This window comes from Cynoglossus semilaevis, chromosome 14 (assembly GCF_000523025.1).
Source record: "Cynoglossus semilaevis isolate Cse_v1.0 chromosome 14, Cse_v1.0, whole genome shotgun sequence".
In the NCBI taxonomy this organism is placed as follows: domain Eukaryota; kingdom Metazoa; phylum Chordata; class Actinopteri; order Pleuronectiformes; family Cynoglossidae; genus Cynoglossus; species Cynoglossus semilaevis.
In genome coordinates, this window is record NC_024320.1 from 11,487,805 (window position 1) to 11,505,416 (window position 17,612).

Here is a 17,612-nt window from a genome sequence, read left to right on the forward strand (position 1 = left end):
TATGCATGGTTTGTTTTCCTTGTTGCCATTTCCTTAGTAAATGGAAACTCTGTCTGTGTAACAATATTCCAGTTGATGAGAGTGGGAACACAAAAACACATAACGAAGGCAGGAATAAGAGGAAAAGCTGAAACACATCAGCAGCAGAAAAACACAGATGAAAGCAAAAGCAAATGGGAGACAACAAACAACATCGAGAAACACAGGGATGAAAACAACAACAAGAGTGAAAAACACAGAAAGAATTATTGAATAAACCCGTTGTGTATAGAAATGGGATTTTTAATAAACACCTAAAACCTAAAAACAAGATATTTTATCTGTTGCTGCTATTTGTGTTATCACCCAAAGACACAGTATTAATAATAATTGAGGAATAAATGGAGACATTTTATTTCGTTACTGCAGTGAATAAGAGATAACATTCAGTGGATTAGAAAAATCATTGGCTGGTGCTTTATTCATCAATGACAAGACCTTTTCAAGTCTGGTTTTTACAATAAATATTGTATGTAAAAAATAATTCGGTCTAAGGCTGCTCCCTAGTGGCCAAAGAATGGATTTGTACTCGTACTTCTTTTAGACAGTGGCTTCAGTGTTTATTTATCCCTAGAAATTATAAAAACAAGAGGAAATGAAATAAGAGGAAGAGGAGAAGGAGAGGAAAGGGGGAGATGAAAGGGGGACAAAAAGAAAGAAAAACGGAGAGAAAAGCCAAACCCTGTAATTGGATTATAAATTAATTATTTTTACCGCAGCACCCGAAACTGGATATTTGTTTGCCTTGGCCTTAAGTCTTAAGGCCACAATGGTAGTTCAATCCAATATTGAATTAATTAATTATTAAAAATTAATATGAATTAATTAATCAAAATTAATTATAAGCATCTCTTAAGGCTTAAGAGATGCTGTGTGTCAGAGACCCAACAACAGTGGTGGCAATTCTGATCAATACTGACATCACCTACAGCCTGATCACCATCAGGGAGTCAAATGAAGTTTGGTATAAGTAGGACACGTATCCATGTTTTTCCATTATTAATTTCATTAATGAAATTAAAACGGACCTGAGATAATGGTGATCGTTTAAAGTGACTCAGAGTTCTACTTAGATTATGAGGATTTTAATTTTCAATAGTGTCTTGGACTTTGATTTGAGACCATGGGGACTGAACTTATTTTTTCTACTGTTCAATGGCGCTAACTCTGACTAGAATCACACGGAACTTTGACTTTGACTTTTCCACAGTGACCTGGATTTTGACTTAAAGCCGAGGTGACTCTGCTCTAGTCTTTTTCTTTTTCTTTTTTTTTCTGTCTTACTGTTATTTGGTTTTTGATGAACTTGACCATAATTTGCAACAATGACTTGAATCTGAATCTGACTTGAATTCTAGATAAATTCAGTTTCATTTAAACAGTGACTTGGACTATGACACCAGGGACTCATTTGGACTTGTTTTTTTTTTGGGGTTTTTTTTTGGTTGTTTTTTTTTTTTACTCTGACTTGGTTTTTGGTTTGAAACCCTAGGGTAGGCATATGAAGATGAAGACAGGGCATTTGTAGCAAAGTGAGAGTTCATTTTGAAAGGGATGCGGCAGTTCACGTGTCCCCACGTATATCATGTGGCTCTTTCCAGTAACACAGTAAAAGTTGTAGCCTCGTTGGCCAACCCTAACACTAGGGGCTCAACCTTATTTTTTTACAATGACTTAAAGTCAGATTTGAATTCAAGTGAACACGATATTATTTTTTAACTGACTTGGACAGAGACTGAGACGAAACCCTGGGAACTCCGGGGACACACCTCCAATTTCTACAATGACTTTGTACCCCTGGGGTCCTGACACCAACTTTTTTTCTACGGTGGAGAACATAAAATTACAGCGCTTGTGTTTCAGTTGCTCCACACATCTGCAGTATGTTTATGTTGTCTACTGTAGGATGTGTTAACTGAGTAGGAGGCTTGACACTATCCTTAGAGGCCCATTCTTGCCAAAGGGCCACATGCTAATGACGAGTTTATCTTTAGTGCAGTGATGAAGACGAGCGGAGAGGTTTTTCTCACCTTCTTCCTACGCTCACATGCTAATGAGCTACTTCTTCTTCACTAACACCACCATGTATGTGCACCTCCATGGCAACAGGTGGGGGTGACAACACATTCAGAGACGTCAAATTCCCTTTTTCACAACCTGTCATTTCTGTCTTTGTACCTTTTCACGCATTTGCCTATTTGGTTTTTCTGCCTCTTTCTGCTCTTTTATTCATAACATATATGTTCTTTGGCGTTTTTGTCCATCTTTGCCTTTTCCATCCCCAACTACTTTTTACATTATTAATATTGTTTATACAAACATTCATTTTTTTCTTTACATGTGCATTTCAACTTCATATGATGCCTCTGCATATCACATTAGGTTTCATATATATATATATATATATATATATTGTAATTTTCATTGTTTCTATTGTCTGCATGGGCTCTGTGAATGTGTCACAGCCCTTTCTTTCATATGTGAGTGATTGTCACTTCATGTTGCCCTGTGATTGGCCGGGGTTGATTTCAGCTCTTCCTGTGACTCCTAATTGGACAAGTGTTAGAAAGCGCACAGAAAAGAAGACAGAAAATATCAACCGACACTTGAAGACAATGCAGCCAATCATCACCTTTGTACCTACATCATGTCGTAGCTCAGTGCTTCCACACTCAGGGGCACAAATGTAGGCTGATTGATTGAATGCAAACATACAAACAAACAAAAAAAAACCACCCAGTTCTCTCTTCTTTTGCATGAGCAGAATATTAATGCTGCATCTCAGGAGGTGTCAGCTTACAGTATGTATGAAACAGCTAAAACCTGAAGCCACACTAGGCTGCATGTCTGAGCTGCAGCTACGGGGGGAAAAAACAAAAAGGAAATGAAGTGACAGAGGGTAACCGCAGCCGGGCTTAATGGTTGTTCTTTTGTAGTACATCAGTGGTTACTGCTCACGTCATAAAGGGAGATGTGGTACCATGGACAGTTCCACTCCACAGATCTCACATATTAGAGGGAAACACTTCTTCAGCTCTTATCAGAGCTCTACCTGCTGCCATTTGACTACACTCCTGCTGCTCTGAGAGCGACAGCAGTGCAGGATTGTGGGGGATTATACCTCAGCTCTAACTCACCGGGAAAAAAAAGTCTTTGCATTAAACTGTGCTCGACGACAAAGCTCTTAAAATCCATAGTTTTTTATTGCACTTGATGCTGATACTCTAAAACCTGAAGAAAACACATGACATCGCCTCCACTTTGATCAGTACTGTTACTGATCCAGGTTTTGAAAAAAGTCAAAAAATCACAGGGATGTTAAACGGTCAGTAGGTTGATCTCATTTGTTTGTGATTGTGAACAGAACCAAAACATTTGGCTGTGTTTTCAACAAACCAATTAACATTTGGACCAACTGGGAAAAAAAACAGCCTGATTAATCTGCTGAGATAATAACTGTCAAGTAGCAACTCTTGTCATGGACAAGTTCTGTTTTTTTTTTTTGGTTTTTTTTGTTCTTGTTTTTTCCAAATATACAGCAGCAGCTCCTTCTCAACAAAAACAACTCATGCTGCCTGACATTTCCAACATTTTCAAGGAGCAGACGTTTGATCAAAAATAACTCCCAAGAAGCAAATCTCCATTAACTGATGTGGAACTGTTCAGTAATTGAGCTGAGAAAACAGTTCATAGAAACAAATATTGGACATGATGTTGTTGAGCTGTGCATTGTTGTAGCTGTACAAACACCAACCATATACAGGTACATTGATTTAGTTACAGTAAATACAGTAAATCAAATAACACTCTCCAACCACCAACCAACCTGCAAAAAATAAAAAACAACCTCATCCTACCTTTGAGTCTTTCACTGGCTGACACTCGATCTGATGAGACACGGACGCCGTTTGATTCATTTTTGCTCCTCACTTTCTCCGAATGCTCCTTTATTCCGGAGGTGTCAAAAATCCAACTCCCAGCTCTTGCTGTCACTGCTCAGACGTGAAAGTCTCCTGCTTGACCAACTCCGACTGAATCTGCAGCCGCTCTTGTATATTTGTCTCTTGTAGGAAAAAACTCACTCCCTCCTTCCTTCTCTTTCTTCCTTGCAGTTATGTGCTGATTCATATGCAGCTAAGAGACAGTTCATAATCCAGGACATTTGCCAAAACCTCCCACATATGAAGGTGTTACTTCAACAGAATGCAAATTCGCCCCAGGCAAATGTAGTGTGGGTATTTGCTTTGAGTTATGCATTAAAGCTTGATCTCCAGCAGCGCAGCCTTGAGTGTATGATGCAAGGTGTTACTTTTATTTTTTTTTAGAAGTTGATGTTTGCAAACTGCGAGGATACTGAAATATTTAGTTTGTCTTCATTTTTTATAATGGGAAGCTGAAAAAAGGGAATCTTAAATTCCCTTGCAATGAATTGCAACAGATTAAAAAAGTTTAGCATTTGTAACCCTTCTGTTATTCAGGTCAGCGTTGGAGGCTGTGATTGTTTTTGGTGGATTAAAATGTATGTGTATGAGTTTTATATTGCAGATATTTTGTTGCATTGTCATATTAAAAAAATATATATTAAATTTATTTTCAATTATATTTATTAACAATAGCTTGCAACCAAATTCATCTTGGCCCTAGATCTATTTTATCCAGATCCAATCTATTTTTATACATTTTTTTTGCCAACTTTAAAAAAACAAAACAAAACAAGACCATTATTGTCCAAAAAATAGTTACTGACTGAGAGCCTACACAGACAGGACCATTTCTCTTTAGGAAATCATGAAAGAACGACACATTTGTGGGGCCACTGGTCTCTTTGTATTATTGAATAGCTAAAGTAATAAAACTCAATGCGTAGCATCATAACTCAACTCCTGACATGGACATGAAACATTCATGAGTTGAGCCTCACGTCCATACGTAACTGTCAGAGTGAAATCTTCATCCATCCTCCCACATTTGTCATTATATGGTGTGTTACAGTAAACTGTTGTTTCCCATTAAAAATGCATGTCTCCAGATGCATATTTGATGAGGTCGGCTATTTTCCATGCAACTAATCCAATTTAAAGTCCACCGTGTTCCGCTTCCATTCAACGTGTGCATATTTTAACCTGAGGTCATTGATCTATGGACTTTGGATGAAAATGTCAGATGTTTGTCAGTTTCCAGTCTCTTATTTAATATTGCAGTCATTTTTGGAATATATAAAAGCTCTTTTACAGTATTTTTTTAAATAAAGTTAAAGACATTAATTTATCTAAATAATACATGACATTTAAGCCAAAATGGTTGAGGAGTTTCAAAGAAGCACTAGATCTTAATGTCATTCGCTATGTAATTTTTATTTTTATGAAAATGTCAGTGAAACGTAAGTGGTTCACTGCCGTCTAATTTCGTAAAGACTTGATTTTAATTAATCTTTTTTTCTGTTGTTTTATTTGTTGTTTCCTGAACACGCAGCCGCAAATGTGACTTTCATCTTTGGTTTTGGTGCTGGTTTTGGTCATCTTTGGTTTTGGTTTTGCAAAACAAAAAAGGCAATTAGTGGGGGAAAAAATTAAATGAAGTTGCAGTGTATTTTATATAAAGTCCTGAAAATTAATCAAATTAAATAAAAAAGGCAATTAGTGGGGGAAAAAATTAAATGAAGTTGCAGTGTATTTTATATAAAGTCCTGAAAATTAATCAAATTAAATGAATGAATAAGTGTTTGCAGTGTTTTAGACCAAATGCCTCTGTCTTCATTCTGTTCACCTCCAACAACAGTGGACTGTGTTGAAAACTGGAGGTTCATCCTGGAATCACCTCATCCTTCCTTTTATAAATCACATTTATCTTCATGATCTCAGTAATTCTCTTTATTTCCTATTACTTAAATGTTAATTTGTGAATATTGCCACAGTAACCATGGAGTTACCCAGACTGTGTTGGTGGTAATCATTAACTAACTGATCACAGTGGAACTTCTTTAATTAGAGTCTCAGTGCATGCTTTAAAAGCTCTCGCTAATGAAGACAAACACGTAGCACAGTGTAATAACTCACAATTTAGAAGGCAAAAAAAATTAATATTACATTACAAAGAAATTTTCCGCATCTTTATTTTGCGACTCTAATTAAATGGTGGTACATTCAAAGCAGTTGTGTAATTGTTGATTTGTTTGTTTGGTTTTTCCTCATGGGAGAATATTAAATATAGATATTCAATAGATATTCATAATTAGGTTTTGTTATTTATATAATTAAAAAGAATAAAAATGATCAAATGAAACCCTTTTTTTAACTACCAAGTACTATTGGGGTCACGTCTCTTTGCAGTTGTTTCGTGCCGTTTCTTTGATTCTCAACAGTAACTGCCAAATCAATTTAAAAATACACTGAGAGAGCAAAAAGAGCAAAAAAAAAAAAAATCACCAACTGCATTATACTAGCTATAGAATCTGGACTTAATTACAGGTTTTTTGAACATGGAGTCAGATTAAATAACAATGTTAAATAACACAATGGTGTAGAATTACCTGTAGCCCTTAGAGCCAATACACTAAACCAATATAGTGACCATGAGGCCACGGAATGTGATGAAATTAAAAGTCTTGACCAGACAATTTATGGCATTATATAAAGAAATGTACAATAGTTCTTCCATATTTCCCCATTTCAAAGAAACTTGTGTGAGGAACTTTATTTCACAGACTCCCACTTGCTACTAATTTCAGCCAACACTTTAGAGGCACTGTCGCCTCCATCTGTTCAACTGCACCACAGATTGGTGCTGAATAAAAATGACCAGGAACAGGAACAAGTTATTATATATGTGATATAATTATTTTTTGTGAAGCACGATTGAAAAATGAGAGATTTTTTTTTACTCATCCCTCTGCCTCTTTAATTGGCAACTTAGTTAATTAGTACTTATCTCAAAGTGGTAACTAAATCGGGTAAAAAGATAATGATAGCACTTCAGACTACAGTAGGGTTCATTTGCTTTGTGTATAAAAATGACCTTTTTTTATTATTTCATACATGTAACGTCCCACTGACGTGGTAAAAACTATAAATACATGGCACGTTGGAAGTTCAATGTGGGTCATTTTCTCTCATTGGCCTCTGCTGGCCACTGGAACAAAGTCAGCAACAAGTACAGCAGACAGAAAAATGTCCATGTGTGTTGGTGTGTGAGAGTGGTTTGGACGCGTAAGCAGATACACTCTTACACAATGACACAGTTAAGAACAAGGGCCGACTCTTTAGAAAATGTCAAACTTGACGTGTTCATTTTTCATCTCCAAGGCAACACTCCGCTGTTTTCTTCTCCAGTATATATGAAGCTGCTAATGCACCTTTCTGTCAACATGTTGCACTGAACATGGTCTATTGGTTCATTTATTAGTTCAGGCTTGACTTCAGACCAGCCTCATACTGTACATCATCGTTTTCACATCTACTGTGTAATGACATCTAAGGTAAATGTGGACAGTTGGACGGAGTAAGGTAATGAGAAGACAGTTGTATGTCGAGTAGATTAAAGTTATAGAATAATGAAAAAAAAATCCCTTAAAAATAGGAGAAAAGATGTTGACATGTCAAAATGTCTAGTGTTAAATTTTAGCATTTCTTTTACAAATAACAAAAACTTCTTCATCTATGGTCACATCAGCATCACATCATCAAGAACTTGAATAGATAACACCATAAAACTTCCCACTTCCAACCCAAAGAAAGAACTGTTTATTGTGTATTAAAAATATAGAAAACTGAACTTTTCAGTTTTCTATATTTTCTATATTATCTATATATATATATCTATAAGAAAATCACATCAACAGATATGATATATGACATTAACTTTTTTCAAACACTGAATGAGCAAGGCACTTGCTTGTACTATATATTCATATATATATATATATATTATATATACTGTCTATATATTTAAGTGTGTGTGGTCCTGGTGCTGTTGTCCTCCTCTGTTCATTAGAATCTCTTCGATCCTCCAAACTCCTGTGATGACTGCCTCAGTAGAGGGTTTCCAGCCCCATTCTCTCCAGTATCCTGGTTGTCGGGCATCCAGACACGAGGTGGGGGAAGCTGTGGAGGAGGGACTGGTTCTGTCTGTCCCCCTTCCTCCTCATTTGAACGGTTGGAACTATGTCTCCTTGGTGCAGCAACAGGAGGTTCTCTGCCCGTGAAGCTGGGACCTTCAGGACCCCTCTGTTCTGGAGCATGTGGTTTGGCAAAAGACGGAACAGGCTGATCTGCTGCATTCCGAACCTCCGTGATTGTGTTTAACCTGTTCGTGGGAAGCATAGACCGTGAGGAGGAGCGAGGAGAGACACCAGAAGCTTGGAGATGATCCGAGAGCCGGTCCAATTGACTGCCACCTAATCACAGAAGCATGTGTCAGGTAATTTCACCTTAAATGCACATATCACATCAAATTCTTTAAAACTCACCATGACTCCGTCGTCTCAAGACAAACGCAGACTCCAGGTCGCCACCAGGCTGAAGGGAGTAGTACTTCTGAGCCTGACTGATATTTTGTGCCTGCTGGAAGAGACAGAGAAATGAGATCACACAGGTGGAGGTGGACATCAATAAACCATTCAATATTTTAACGCACTAGACTCTCACCCTCTCACGAAAACTTTGAGCTCGTATGCTGCGTCTGATGCTGGTGTGGCGCCGGATAAGGATCTCTCTGGTTCTGCTGTCGTCTGGCAGATTGTACTTATTGGTGTAAGCCATGGTCTATGACAGAAATGTTTTTTCACATGAACGTGTAACTAATGTTTGCAGAAAAGGACTTGTTTTTTAAAATTAATATTTAAAGAACAGCAAGAATAGGACGTTTAGTGGTTACCTTCTGACGGATCTTGTACATGTTCTTTGACAGGATGTCATGCATTTTTCTCACGTCGGCAGCCAGGAACTTCTTTTTGGGCCTCGATGTCTCCTTTTTCTCATCGCTGAATTTTTTGCAGAAGAAAATAAAAATAATAAGTCGTAATAACTACCTAACTAATTTTTACTTATGAGTTAATGACTCGTAAATATTCTCACATGCTTAAAGCTGCCAAATTTTACCTGTGTGTGAAACTTACGTCAGAGAAACAATAGATGGCGCTGCACTGACATCACCAAAAGGCATGTCCAGGATGTCAATCGCGTTCTGCAGTTCCAGTTTCTTGTACAGAGCCACGATGCTGGACTCGGCTCTGTTGTCTCGGAGCAGGATACGTCTCAAAATGCGATCATTGAACTTCATAAACCTGAATGAAGCCACAAACTTGAAAAAAAAAACAATTTGCAGAAACTGAACCTCTGTCATTCATTTATTCATTCCCTTACTTGTCTTTCCAGTAATAGTGACTCCACTGTCCACACAAGTCTTCGACACCAGACATAACATGCTCCATCGTCTACACACAAGGTTAAAGCTGTGCATTAGAAACACAAGTCAAAAACTAGAGAGCTGAATGTGGCCTCTCGGCAGCTGAGACTTACTCTGGTGTGGATCTCAACATTAATGGTGTTCAGGTCTTTGTTGGTCCTCCTGATATTTAAATACTCCACTATGGGACGGATGCTAATGCCCTGTGAGGAACAACTTCAAAGTCAACAAAACTATTTGAAATAGTCATAAAATGCAACATTATTACAACTCTACCCTTAAACTAGAATGTCATTTTCAGTAGAATTAAATACATTTAAAGCGTTTGTAACCAGAAATTACCACTGTACGATGTCATTAAGAAAAAATATGGAGATACTAGCTGAACAATCTAAAGTTAGCCTAGCAACAAGCTATTCTTATCATGATATTTAGTTTTAAAGTAGATAAGACACATCCATAAGATGACCTATATGATTCTGAATGAAGACTATAAAAATTTGTGAAAAAAAAGTGAGACTCACAGGGTGACCAATAGATCCATTAAATGTTAGCCAGGGGTAGATTTTTGTATAAATTCGAGCAGTAACAGCCCAGAAAAATTCAAATATAGACAAGCAAGTTGAAGAAATGGCACAGGGAAAAATGTAAAGCCAAGGAAGAACCTCAAGTTAGCTAAATAACATAAGATGATAAGAAGTCCGTTATTTGTCCCACAATGGCAACATTCAAAGCAAAGGGCTGATCAAGAAAATAATATATAATATAATTTAATAAAAAACGAATATCCAAAATGGCCACTCACCTGCAGGAAAACAGTGAATATAATAATAGCAATGGAAGCTGTTACAAGCAGATCCTTTCTGTTGATGGTGTCAGGCAAAGTAAAGGCCAGGGCAAAGCAAATTGCCCCTCGCAGACCTCCATAGGCAAGTCCAAACTGGTCTTTGAAAGTAAACGGGATGGTTTTGAAGGGGTTGACGATCTGGGACAGCACCAGTATACCTACAGAACAGAAAGACATGTGGGCCAAATTGATGTAGTTCATTCTGTAATAACATTAACCACAGAGTTTGGTTTTACTTAGGGATGTCCGATAATAACTTGTTGCCGATATTGTCCAAACACTGCCGATATCAACAGATACCGTTATATAGCTGCCCACCGCCAAATTGAAATACTATTAATGGCCTGGTAATATTAATTTATTTATCTGTACAAACAACTATATGAGTTGCTGTCACCAACATGCAATCCCCTGATTATTAAAATAGATTAATAAAATAATCTGCAATGCTGCCATCTAGGGGCTTTCACCTTCATATACAGCCATTTTTCCCCAAAGCTATTTTTAGGGCACACATAATTTGGTGAAACCCAGACATTGCGTCATTGGGTTTTCGTTATCGGAGGAAAAAAATGATAACCATCCAAACAGATACACCAATATTATCGGACATCCCTAGTTTTAATATCTCTGAGTAGCTGAGGCACTAACCGAGGCCTCTCCAGATGAAAGCAAACACCAGCGTGAACACGATGTAGGCCCAGTTCCACTCATGGTCAGTGGTAATGGTCACCACACCCAGGAAGAAGAAGATGAGGGTCTCAGTGATGGTGGCCAGCATCTTCACAACATGCCGGATGGTGGTGCAGGATCTCTGAGACACGTTCTCCTCCACGTAGTACTTCATGGTGATGGCACATGTTATGATGCTGCAGGCCGAGCCAACCACACAAGTGTGAGACTGAGTTATCGCAAAATGGCAAAGCTATAATGAACCATATTGATTTGAATTTTTAAAGGAACATTATTCATGAGGCTTTTATGGACCGTGCTCTTGCTTTTTCATTGTGTCTTTCTGTCTGCTGTGCTGCACGAACTGCGCTGCACCTTGCACACATTATCATTGTGAACTCACACCACAGTCTGTGGGTGGATGAGCGAGTTTGTACATGTTACACAAACGTCAGACCAGGAATGTGACTAACAAGAATAAGAATGTTCATGACATACTGCAACTGCTGCTGCCATTCCGCATGTACCCAGCTCTACTTTTAAGTACCTGTCTATTGCAGTGATTCCCAAACATTTTTTAAGCTACAGCCCATATTTTACTTTAGAAAAATCCCAAGGTGCACCACCAAATTAAAAAATGTCACTAAAAATATATTGTATGTAATGAATTCTAACAATCTTCTTTTTTCAATTTGCTCAAAATGTGTAAAACAGTGTAAAACGAAGGCCTGTTTAATTGAACACAACCCTGATATACTTGCAGGAGTTAAAGAAAGACATACACAAAGATATTCATCTGTTTATGTGCGAGTGTGATTAGTGATTAGTGCCTGGAGCTAACTACACCCAAAACACTGGAGAGGCCAAACAGCTCCGCCACCAGGTATGCCAAGTAACTGTACATGAAGACGAAGAGGGGCTCAATCTGACGGACGTTGTGGGTAAAACGTGTGGTGAAGGCAGCGGCGAATCCAAACAAGACGCCAAAGAGGATGCCGCCGATGCCCACAACAAAGAACCGGGCGATTCCCAGGAACACGTCCGTCGATTCAACAACAGTCATGTCAGCGAAGAAGACAAACATGCTGTAAAGTGCCTGTGGAGATGAGGTGGTCCAGAAATGTTTAAACTGCACATTGAGCACTTAAATAAACAAATCTGTTTTCAATGATATCTGCTACATTTCAACACTAAACCTAAAATACAGTTCTTTTTCTTTATAGAGCATCAGTTATACTTATATATGTTATATATAACTTAATATTTTAAACAATGCCAATGCAGAAAATGTTTTCTTAAATTTGGAACTATGTTTTCTCACTCACAGTCTGAATATCACTTCATTAAAGAAAAATGTCAAGGTTTTGATTCCACTCAAAAACATCAACACAACTACATTACCAAGTCTGAAAGCCAGCAGGCATTAATATCATGTTTTACACACAACAGAGTCAGGAAGTATTCAATGAAACTCTCAGCTGAAACTCAGTCAAAGCAGTTCAGTTACTGCTGCAACTGCCTTTCCCATTTGACAACAAGGAACTGGCCTGACTGCCCTGAGGGGAAACCGCAGGTGCACAGGCGCAAGACACACACACACACACAACAACAACTTCTGAGGGGTTTTGTCAGCAATATGGCAGACATCCATGCTACATTCTGAGCATTAGTAATGTATAAGCCTATTCAACTGTGGAAAATTATACAGCATTAGTAAACGTCACCCAGACCTCTTCCCGCCAGGCAGTCTCAAAACATTTTGCACAGCTTAATGTTCCACATTGGGAATTCTCAGATTTTAAGATTTGAATGTCAAATCTGCAGTAAAAAACGAAATGTATTTTAGTCGTCTCTGGAACTCTTAACGATAATTAAATTCCAATAAAATGAAAATATATTTTTGTGGTTCATTTTCTAATGACTCTTTAGACACATTTAAATGGACACCATTTGCATTAGATGTATTAAGTTCAGTTAGCCAAATCTACACACACATCACACACAGACACACACGTCCTTCTACTCACCACAGTGACAGCATCATTAAAGAGTCCTTCTCCAAATATGACAATATATATTTGCTCGTTAATTTTAATGTCCTCAAACACATTTAAGGCAGCTACAGGGTCCACAGCCGAGATGATGGAGGCAAACAGCAAATTCTCCTGTAACATAGACAAGATGAGACCAGGGCATATAAATATATATATATATATAGCATGGGAAATGGTGCAGATATGCCTTCAATTATTGTCTATTGTGTCATGACTCATAAGCTAGTTAATAAATGATCTGAATGAGGCCTAAAAGTCCTCAAATTTAGTCAGTTATTTGGGCCAAATATATTTCACTGTTTTGTTATTGTTCTCCAAAACAGAAACAGTGAATATTGGTACACATATAATTGTTTCTCCAGGCCACTTTGTTAGTTTTGGGCACTAGGGCAGGGATGCTTTGTTTGTTTGTTTGTTTGTTTGGTATGTACTGTACTATGCTGAGGGTAAATACACACTGGAAAACCCCAGAAAAAGGTGTAGTTTCGTGTGGGAGTAAAATAACTTTTACTCATTACAATTTTAATATAATTTAAAGGGGCTGGTAAATGTTTTTCAAATGGAGTTTAATTATACTGCTTTGGTATATTGTTCTTAAAAGTGTGCCCTATATGTAGTTTCAATTTTTATTTTTTATTTTAGTTAAAAGGAGTGCTCTTTATTAACACATATATTTTTTAGTTTTTTGATCATACTAGAGTCTTAAACATCTTTCACTGACCTGCAGGTTGATATCTTGAAGTCCAAACACCTCAAACTGGCAAATGGCAAAAAGAGAAAGCCCAATTCCTATACTGTTCCACAGTGTGCCCACCACAGAGTACCAAAGCACTGTGCCAATATTTTCAAAGAACGGCCGTGTGGGCATGAAGTAGCCGTTATCGAGGACAATGGGTGGGAGCATGTACAGGAAGAAGACATGTGAGTTGAGCACAGCAGGGGGTTCCTCTTTGACTGAATGCATGATGGCACCAACAATAAGGCCAATAGCAATCAGCAGGCAGGACTCTGGGATCCAGATGGTGATTTTGTGGTAAATGTGAAAACCTAAAGAGAAAACCATAGTAAAAAAAAGGTTTTAATTCTTATTTGATGATATCCAAACCTAAATTTCATTCAGGCTCATACCTACCAATTTTGGCAAAGGAGGCCAGAAGGACCCATAAAGTAAATTCAAATGGAACCTGAATTCGAGGGTAGTCCATGGTGAAAACTGGTAGGTTTTCCCTCTCCATGTCAGGGAAGGCTTGAGGTTCGTCATTGTGATTTTGAAAAGGTTTGACAGTGGAAGAATCAACCGGTTCTAAAGGTTTTGATTCCTGTAACTCACATTTTCCTCCAAAGCAGCAGAGCAACAAAACAAAAAGTATGCAAAATAATCCTCTCAAGGCCTTGATTTGAGGTTGAAGTAAGCTCCCCATTTTCAGATGTCCATATAATCTTCAGGTATTTCCAGCATGAGCTATGACATGTACAGAATAATTTATTATATTCTATGATTGCAATGAATTGAATCATAGGATTCAATTCAATCCATGTGTTAATTGAAAAAAAGAAGAACAAAACATGATGAAGTTTTGTCTGACAAGATAAAACAAAAAAAGAACCTCCTTGTAAAACAGTCTTATCATGATTTGACCTGAATGACAACACAAATCTGGTTTTACTGAGCTGCAGAACCTGCTCGTCACACCAGCCTTGCCTACAGGGTGGAGTCACTGAAACGTGGAGGGAAAAGTTGGATAGTGTTGTTGCCCTTATGTGAATGGATCAAAAGCCAATTGTTAGCCTATTGTTTTGTTACAGTATGATTTTTTCTTAATATTACATTGTGATTGCAACTAAGTTTATGGTGGACGTTTTCTTTAACTTTTGTTAAAACCTGCAGTATCACATAATTACCACATGATGGTGACAGAACAATGGGTTTTGGCGTTGTCCAAGGCTAAGTCATAAAAAAGTTGATTATTCTGAATTCTGTGCATTTTCAGAAATGTTTTATAGAGAAAAATTAAACCAAGCTTGTCTGCATACAAAGGCATTTATTAATAAACTTGTAATTTTTTACAATGCAGGTTTTATAAAGTGCAAGTGTTGAGCCCACACAGCGGATGCCCCTAGAGATCGAAGGGTCTTATGACCGTGACCCCAATCTACGGTTCACTTCTGTGTAACATTTTGATAAGCATTTACCTTTTGGTCTTTGGATCATGGTTCTAAATCACTAGATCTTACACAGTCCAAATTCAGCATTACCCCGTTTTTTAAACCTTAGTCATTTTGTGGCCTTTGGCCTTCTGTCTGTGTGTACATTATGTATTTTTATCTAGCTTTTTTGAGAATTATTGAATTTAATTATTCATTATTTCATATTTTTATATGTTTTTTTCCATAACAATATATATATATATATATATTTTTTGCCTCAGCTGGCTCACCACATGACCACGCCTATTCATGCTACGTAATACGCATACACCAGGAACGTCATCACGCATAACTCTGTCGTTTTGTCAAAGCCGGAAAAAGTTATCATAACAATATCAAACACCTATTTCTACGTATTATATATATATACCGTATATATATACGGTATATATATATATAATACGTAGAAATAGGTGTTTGATATTGTTATGATAACTTTTTCCGGCTTTGACAAAACGACAGAGTTATGCGTGATGACGTTCCTGGTGTATGCGTATTACGTAGCATGAATAGGCGTGGTCATGTGGTGAGCCAGCTGAGGCAAAAACACGAGCATAGTCATTCGAGATAGTGCGGCAGCTGTAAGACTTTATGACGGAATAAAAACTGAATAACGGCGTATCTTTTCTGTGACAATACGAGAGTGAAACGGTGAGTAAATAGTCATTTAGACTTATCTGGAGTTCTTTTTTACATGTAAATGTCGCAGCCAAATATCAACTGTTCAGATGAACCGAGTAAGGCGAAAGGCTGAAGCTCTTAAGTTCGCTAACGGAAGCGACTTAAGAACATGACGGTTATTACACATTGTGATGTCTCTATTTTGGTTTGAATTACTGAGTATCAACCAGTCAAGGCCCTGAAAACACTGCTGCCTGTGCTCTTATGTAACTAACTTATTCTAACGTATGCAAAGTATGGTTGCATGTTTTGTCATTTACACTGCTGAGGTCATTATCATTAGCTTGTCAAAAAGATAAATACTGAACCATATCACAACCAAACGCCTTTGTTAAAATACGGATATATTACCGGAACGTTTAGATTTAAGTGGTATTTATCTTAAAGCTTTTCTTACAATGCAAAAACCTAGTTTAAGGAGATGTGTCAGCTGAGAAAGCAAAATGGCAAAAAATAAAAGTGCTTGGATTGGATCTAAAGAAAAGCATTTGTTGATAAAGGGTGTACAACGTCACCAAAAAGATCTAAATGACAACTGAAACTAAACTAAAAGACAACTGATATTCTGAAGTCTGCAATCCACACAATAGGGGGTTGCCTTTGTTAGAAGCACAGGAGAGCCACTTGACCCAAAGAACACTATCCTCACAGTGAGGTATACAAATAATAGGTGATGCATATAAATATTGAAATATTTTGAAAACTCCATTCATCTGGTGCCAAACAGGGTTGAAAATGCATAAACAAATAACATGTTTAAATATGGTGATAAATATCTCAGCAGGCCAAAAGAACAGGGTTCATGTAAGAATACCATGGAAAGGATCTAGTGAATGTTCTTAGAAGGAACGGGCCATAAGTAGTTGGGGAGAATAAAGTATGACAGAGACTGTCACAGGCTGGCTTGTTGTCCACTGCAGTGTTCTTACTGGACTTGACTGGTGTCGCGTTTCAGTGAGCAGTTTTCAAGGTCAGAGGGATGCAGATTTTCTCGAGCGGATGATGCTCTTCATGACAAGGACAGGGACCTGTTTGAAAATGGGGCCTTCTTTTACTGTGGCACAAGTGAAATGACAGGTGGAAAAAAAGAAAATAAATGATCAAATCATAGAAAAGTTATGTCTTTCTCTTGGGTTCTGTTGTCTGAAAACCTCTGAGGTTGAATGTTACAGAAACTTAGGATATTGCCCAAATTGTGCATTAAACGGATGTTTCTTCATGTATCAAAGTTAAGACCAAAACTCAACATACAACATTCAAGTGTTTCACAGTCATTATATAAATTCACAAAATGTTGTATGTATTGTACAGAAAGTCTTTCTGGTCTTTGTGAGTTTGGAGCTCTCATGCAATTGTTGTCCGTTCAATTATTAATGAAAACTTGGCAAAAGAAACCTCTGTGATGGTGCATGTGTTTGTGCTGCCACAGATGGGCCAGCACAAATACTTGACGCTTGGCGATCAAACAAGACTAGATAAAAAAGGAAACCCTGGAATGATTTTTCTTTCAGCAGCGAAGCACATTCACTTTGTTTTGTTGCACCTTCATATTAACTTGAATGCAACAGTCCTGCAGTACATCATTCCATCCGTGAAGTTATCGTTGAGATTCTGTCAGGGAGGTTCTGTCTTTCCTTGATGTCTCAGACAGTTTCTATCATTATATCCAGCCCACGGTGGAAGAATGACGACAACCCTGCTGCAGACCA

General features: G+C 37.7%; 3 protein-coding genes and 1 long non-coding RNA gene across 12 annotated transcripts in view; 2 read left to right on the top strand and 2 right to left on the bottom strand.

Annotated features, from left to right (window-relative positions):
- LOC103389598 (inactive dipeptidyl peptidase 10-like) overlaps positions 1-4,615 on the bottom strand; it is a 50,312-nt gene extending 45,697 nt beyond the window's left edge. Inside the window, exon 1 of the mRNA XM_017038607.2 lies at positions 3,897-4,615. Within this exon, the coding sequence (XP_016894096.1) occupies positions 3,897-3,956 (60 nt within the window). The 5' untranslated portion in view covers positions 3,957-4,615. The remainder of the gene's footprint in view (positions 1-3,896) is intronic.
- Positions 1-8,327, top strand: part of LOC103389600 (uncharacterized) — a 12,954-nt gene extending 4,627 nt beyond the window's left edge. Inside the window, exons 3-4 of one of the 2 annotated variants that reach the window (XR_003051725.1) lie at positions 8,029-8,128; positions 8,216-8,327. This is a non-coding gene — a long non-coding RNA (uncharacterized LOC103389600). Of the gene's footprint in view, positions 1-8,028; positions 8,161-8,215 lie in introns of those variants that run through there. The other variant, XR_522622.2, reaches the window with a different exon arrangement.
- On the bottom strand, positions 7,997-14,514 carry LOC103389599 (sodium/hydrogen exchanger 2-like). The gene is made up of 13 exons (XM_008325062.1): positions 14,147-14,514; positions 13,736-14,061; positions 12,988-13,125; positions 11,808-12,056; positions 10,940-11,159; positions 10,247-10,446; positions 9,555-9,644; positions 9,399-9,469; positions 9,152-9,319; positions 8,911-9,016; positions 8,682-8,798; positions 8,504-8,597; positions 7,997-8,431 (listed from the first exon to the last, which is right to left on the bottom strand). Exons 1-13 carry the CDS (start codon positions 14,433-14,435, stop codon positions 8,025-8,027), a joined length of 2,475 nt encoding a protein of 824 aa, XP_008323284.1. The 5' UTR covers positions 14,436-14,514; the 3' UTR covers positions 7,997-8,024.
- Positions 14,515-15,715: 1,201 nt separating this feature from the next.
- LOC103389601 (type I inositol 3,4-bisphosphate 4-phosphatase-like) overlaps positions 15,716-17,612 on the top strand; it is a 28,346-nt gene continuing 26,449 nt past the window's right edge. For 5 of the 8 annotated variants that reach the window (XM_025062318.1, XM_017038599.2, XM_017038604.2 and 2 more), the window contains exon 1: positions 15,716-15,873. The gene's annotated coding sequence lies outside the window, so the exon portion shown is untranslated. The remainder of the gene's footprint in view (positions 15,874-17,612) is intronic. The other 3 variants (XM_025062319.1, XM_008325067.3, XM_017038606.2) reach the window with 1 other exon arrangement.

Coding starts and splice junctions, on each gene's coding strand:
- LOC103389599 (XM_008325062.1), bottom strand. CDS start 14,435: ATGGGGAGCTTACTTCAACCTCAAATCAAGGCCTTGAGAGGATTATTT. Junction 9,320..9,398: donor CACTATTACTGGAAAGACAA/GTAAGGGAATGA, acceptor GGCTTCATTCAG/GTTTATGAAGTTCAATGATC. Junction 8,598..8,681: donor CTCAAAGTTTTCGTGAGAGG/GTGAGAGTCTAG, acceptor TGTCTCTTCCAG/CAGGCACAAAATATCAGTCA.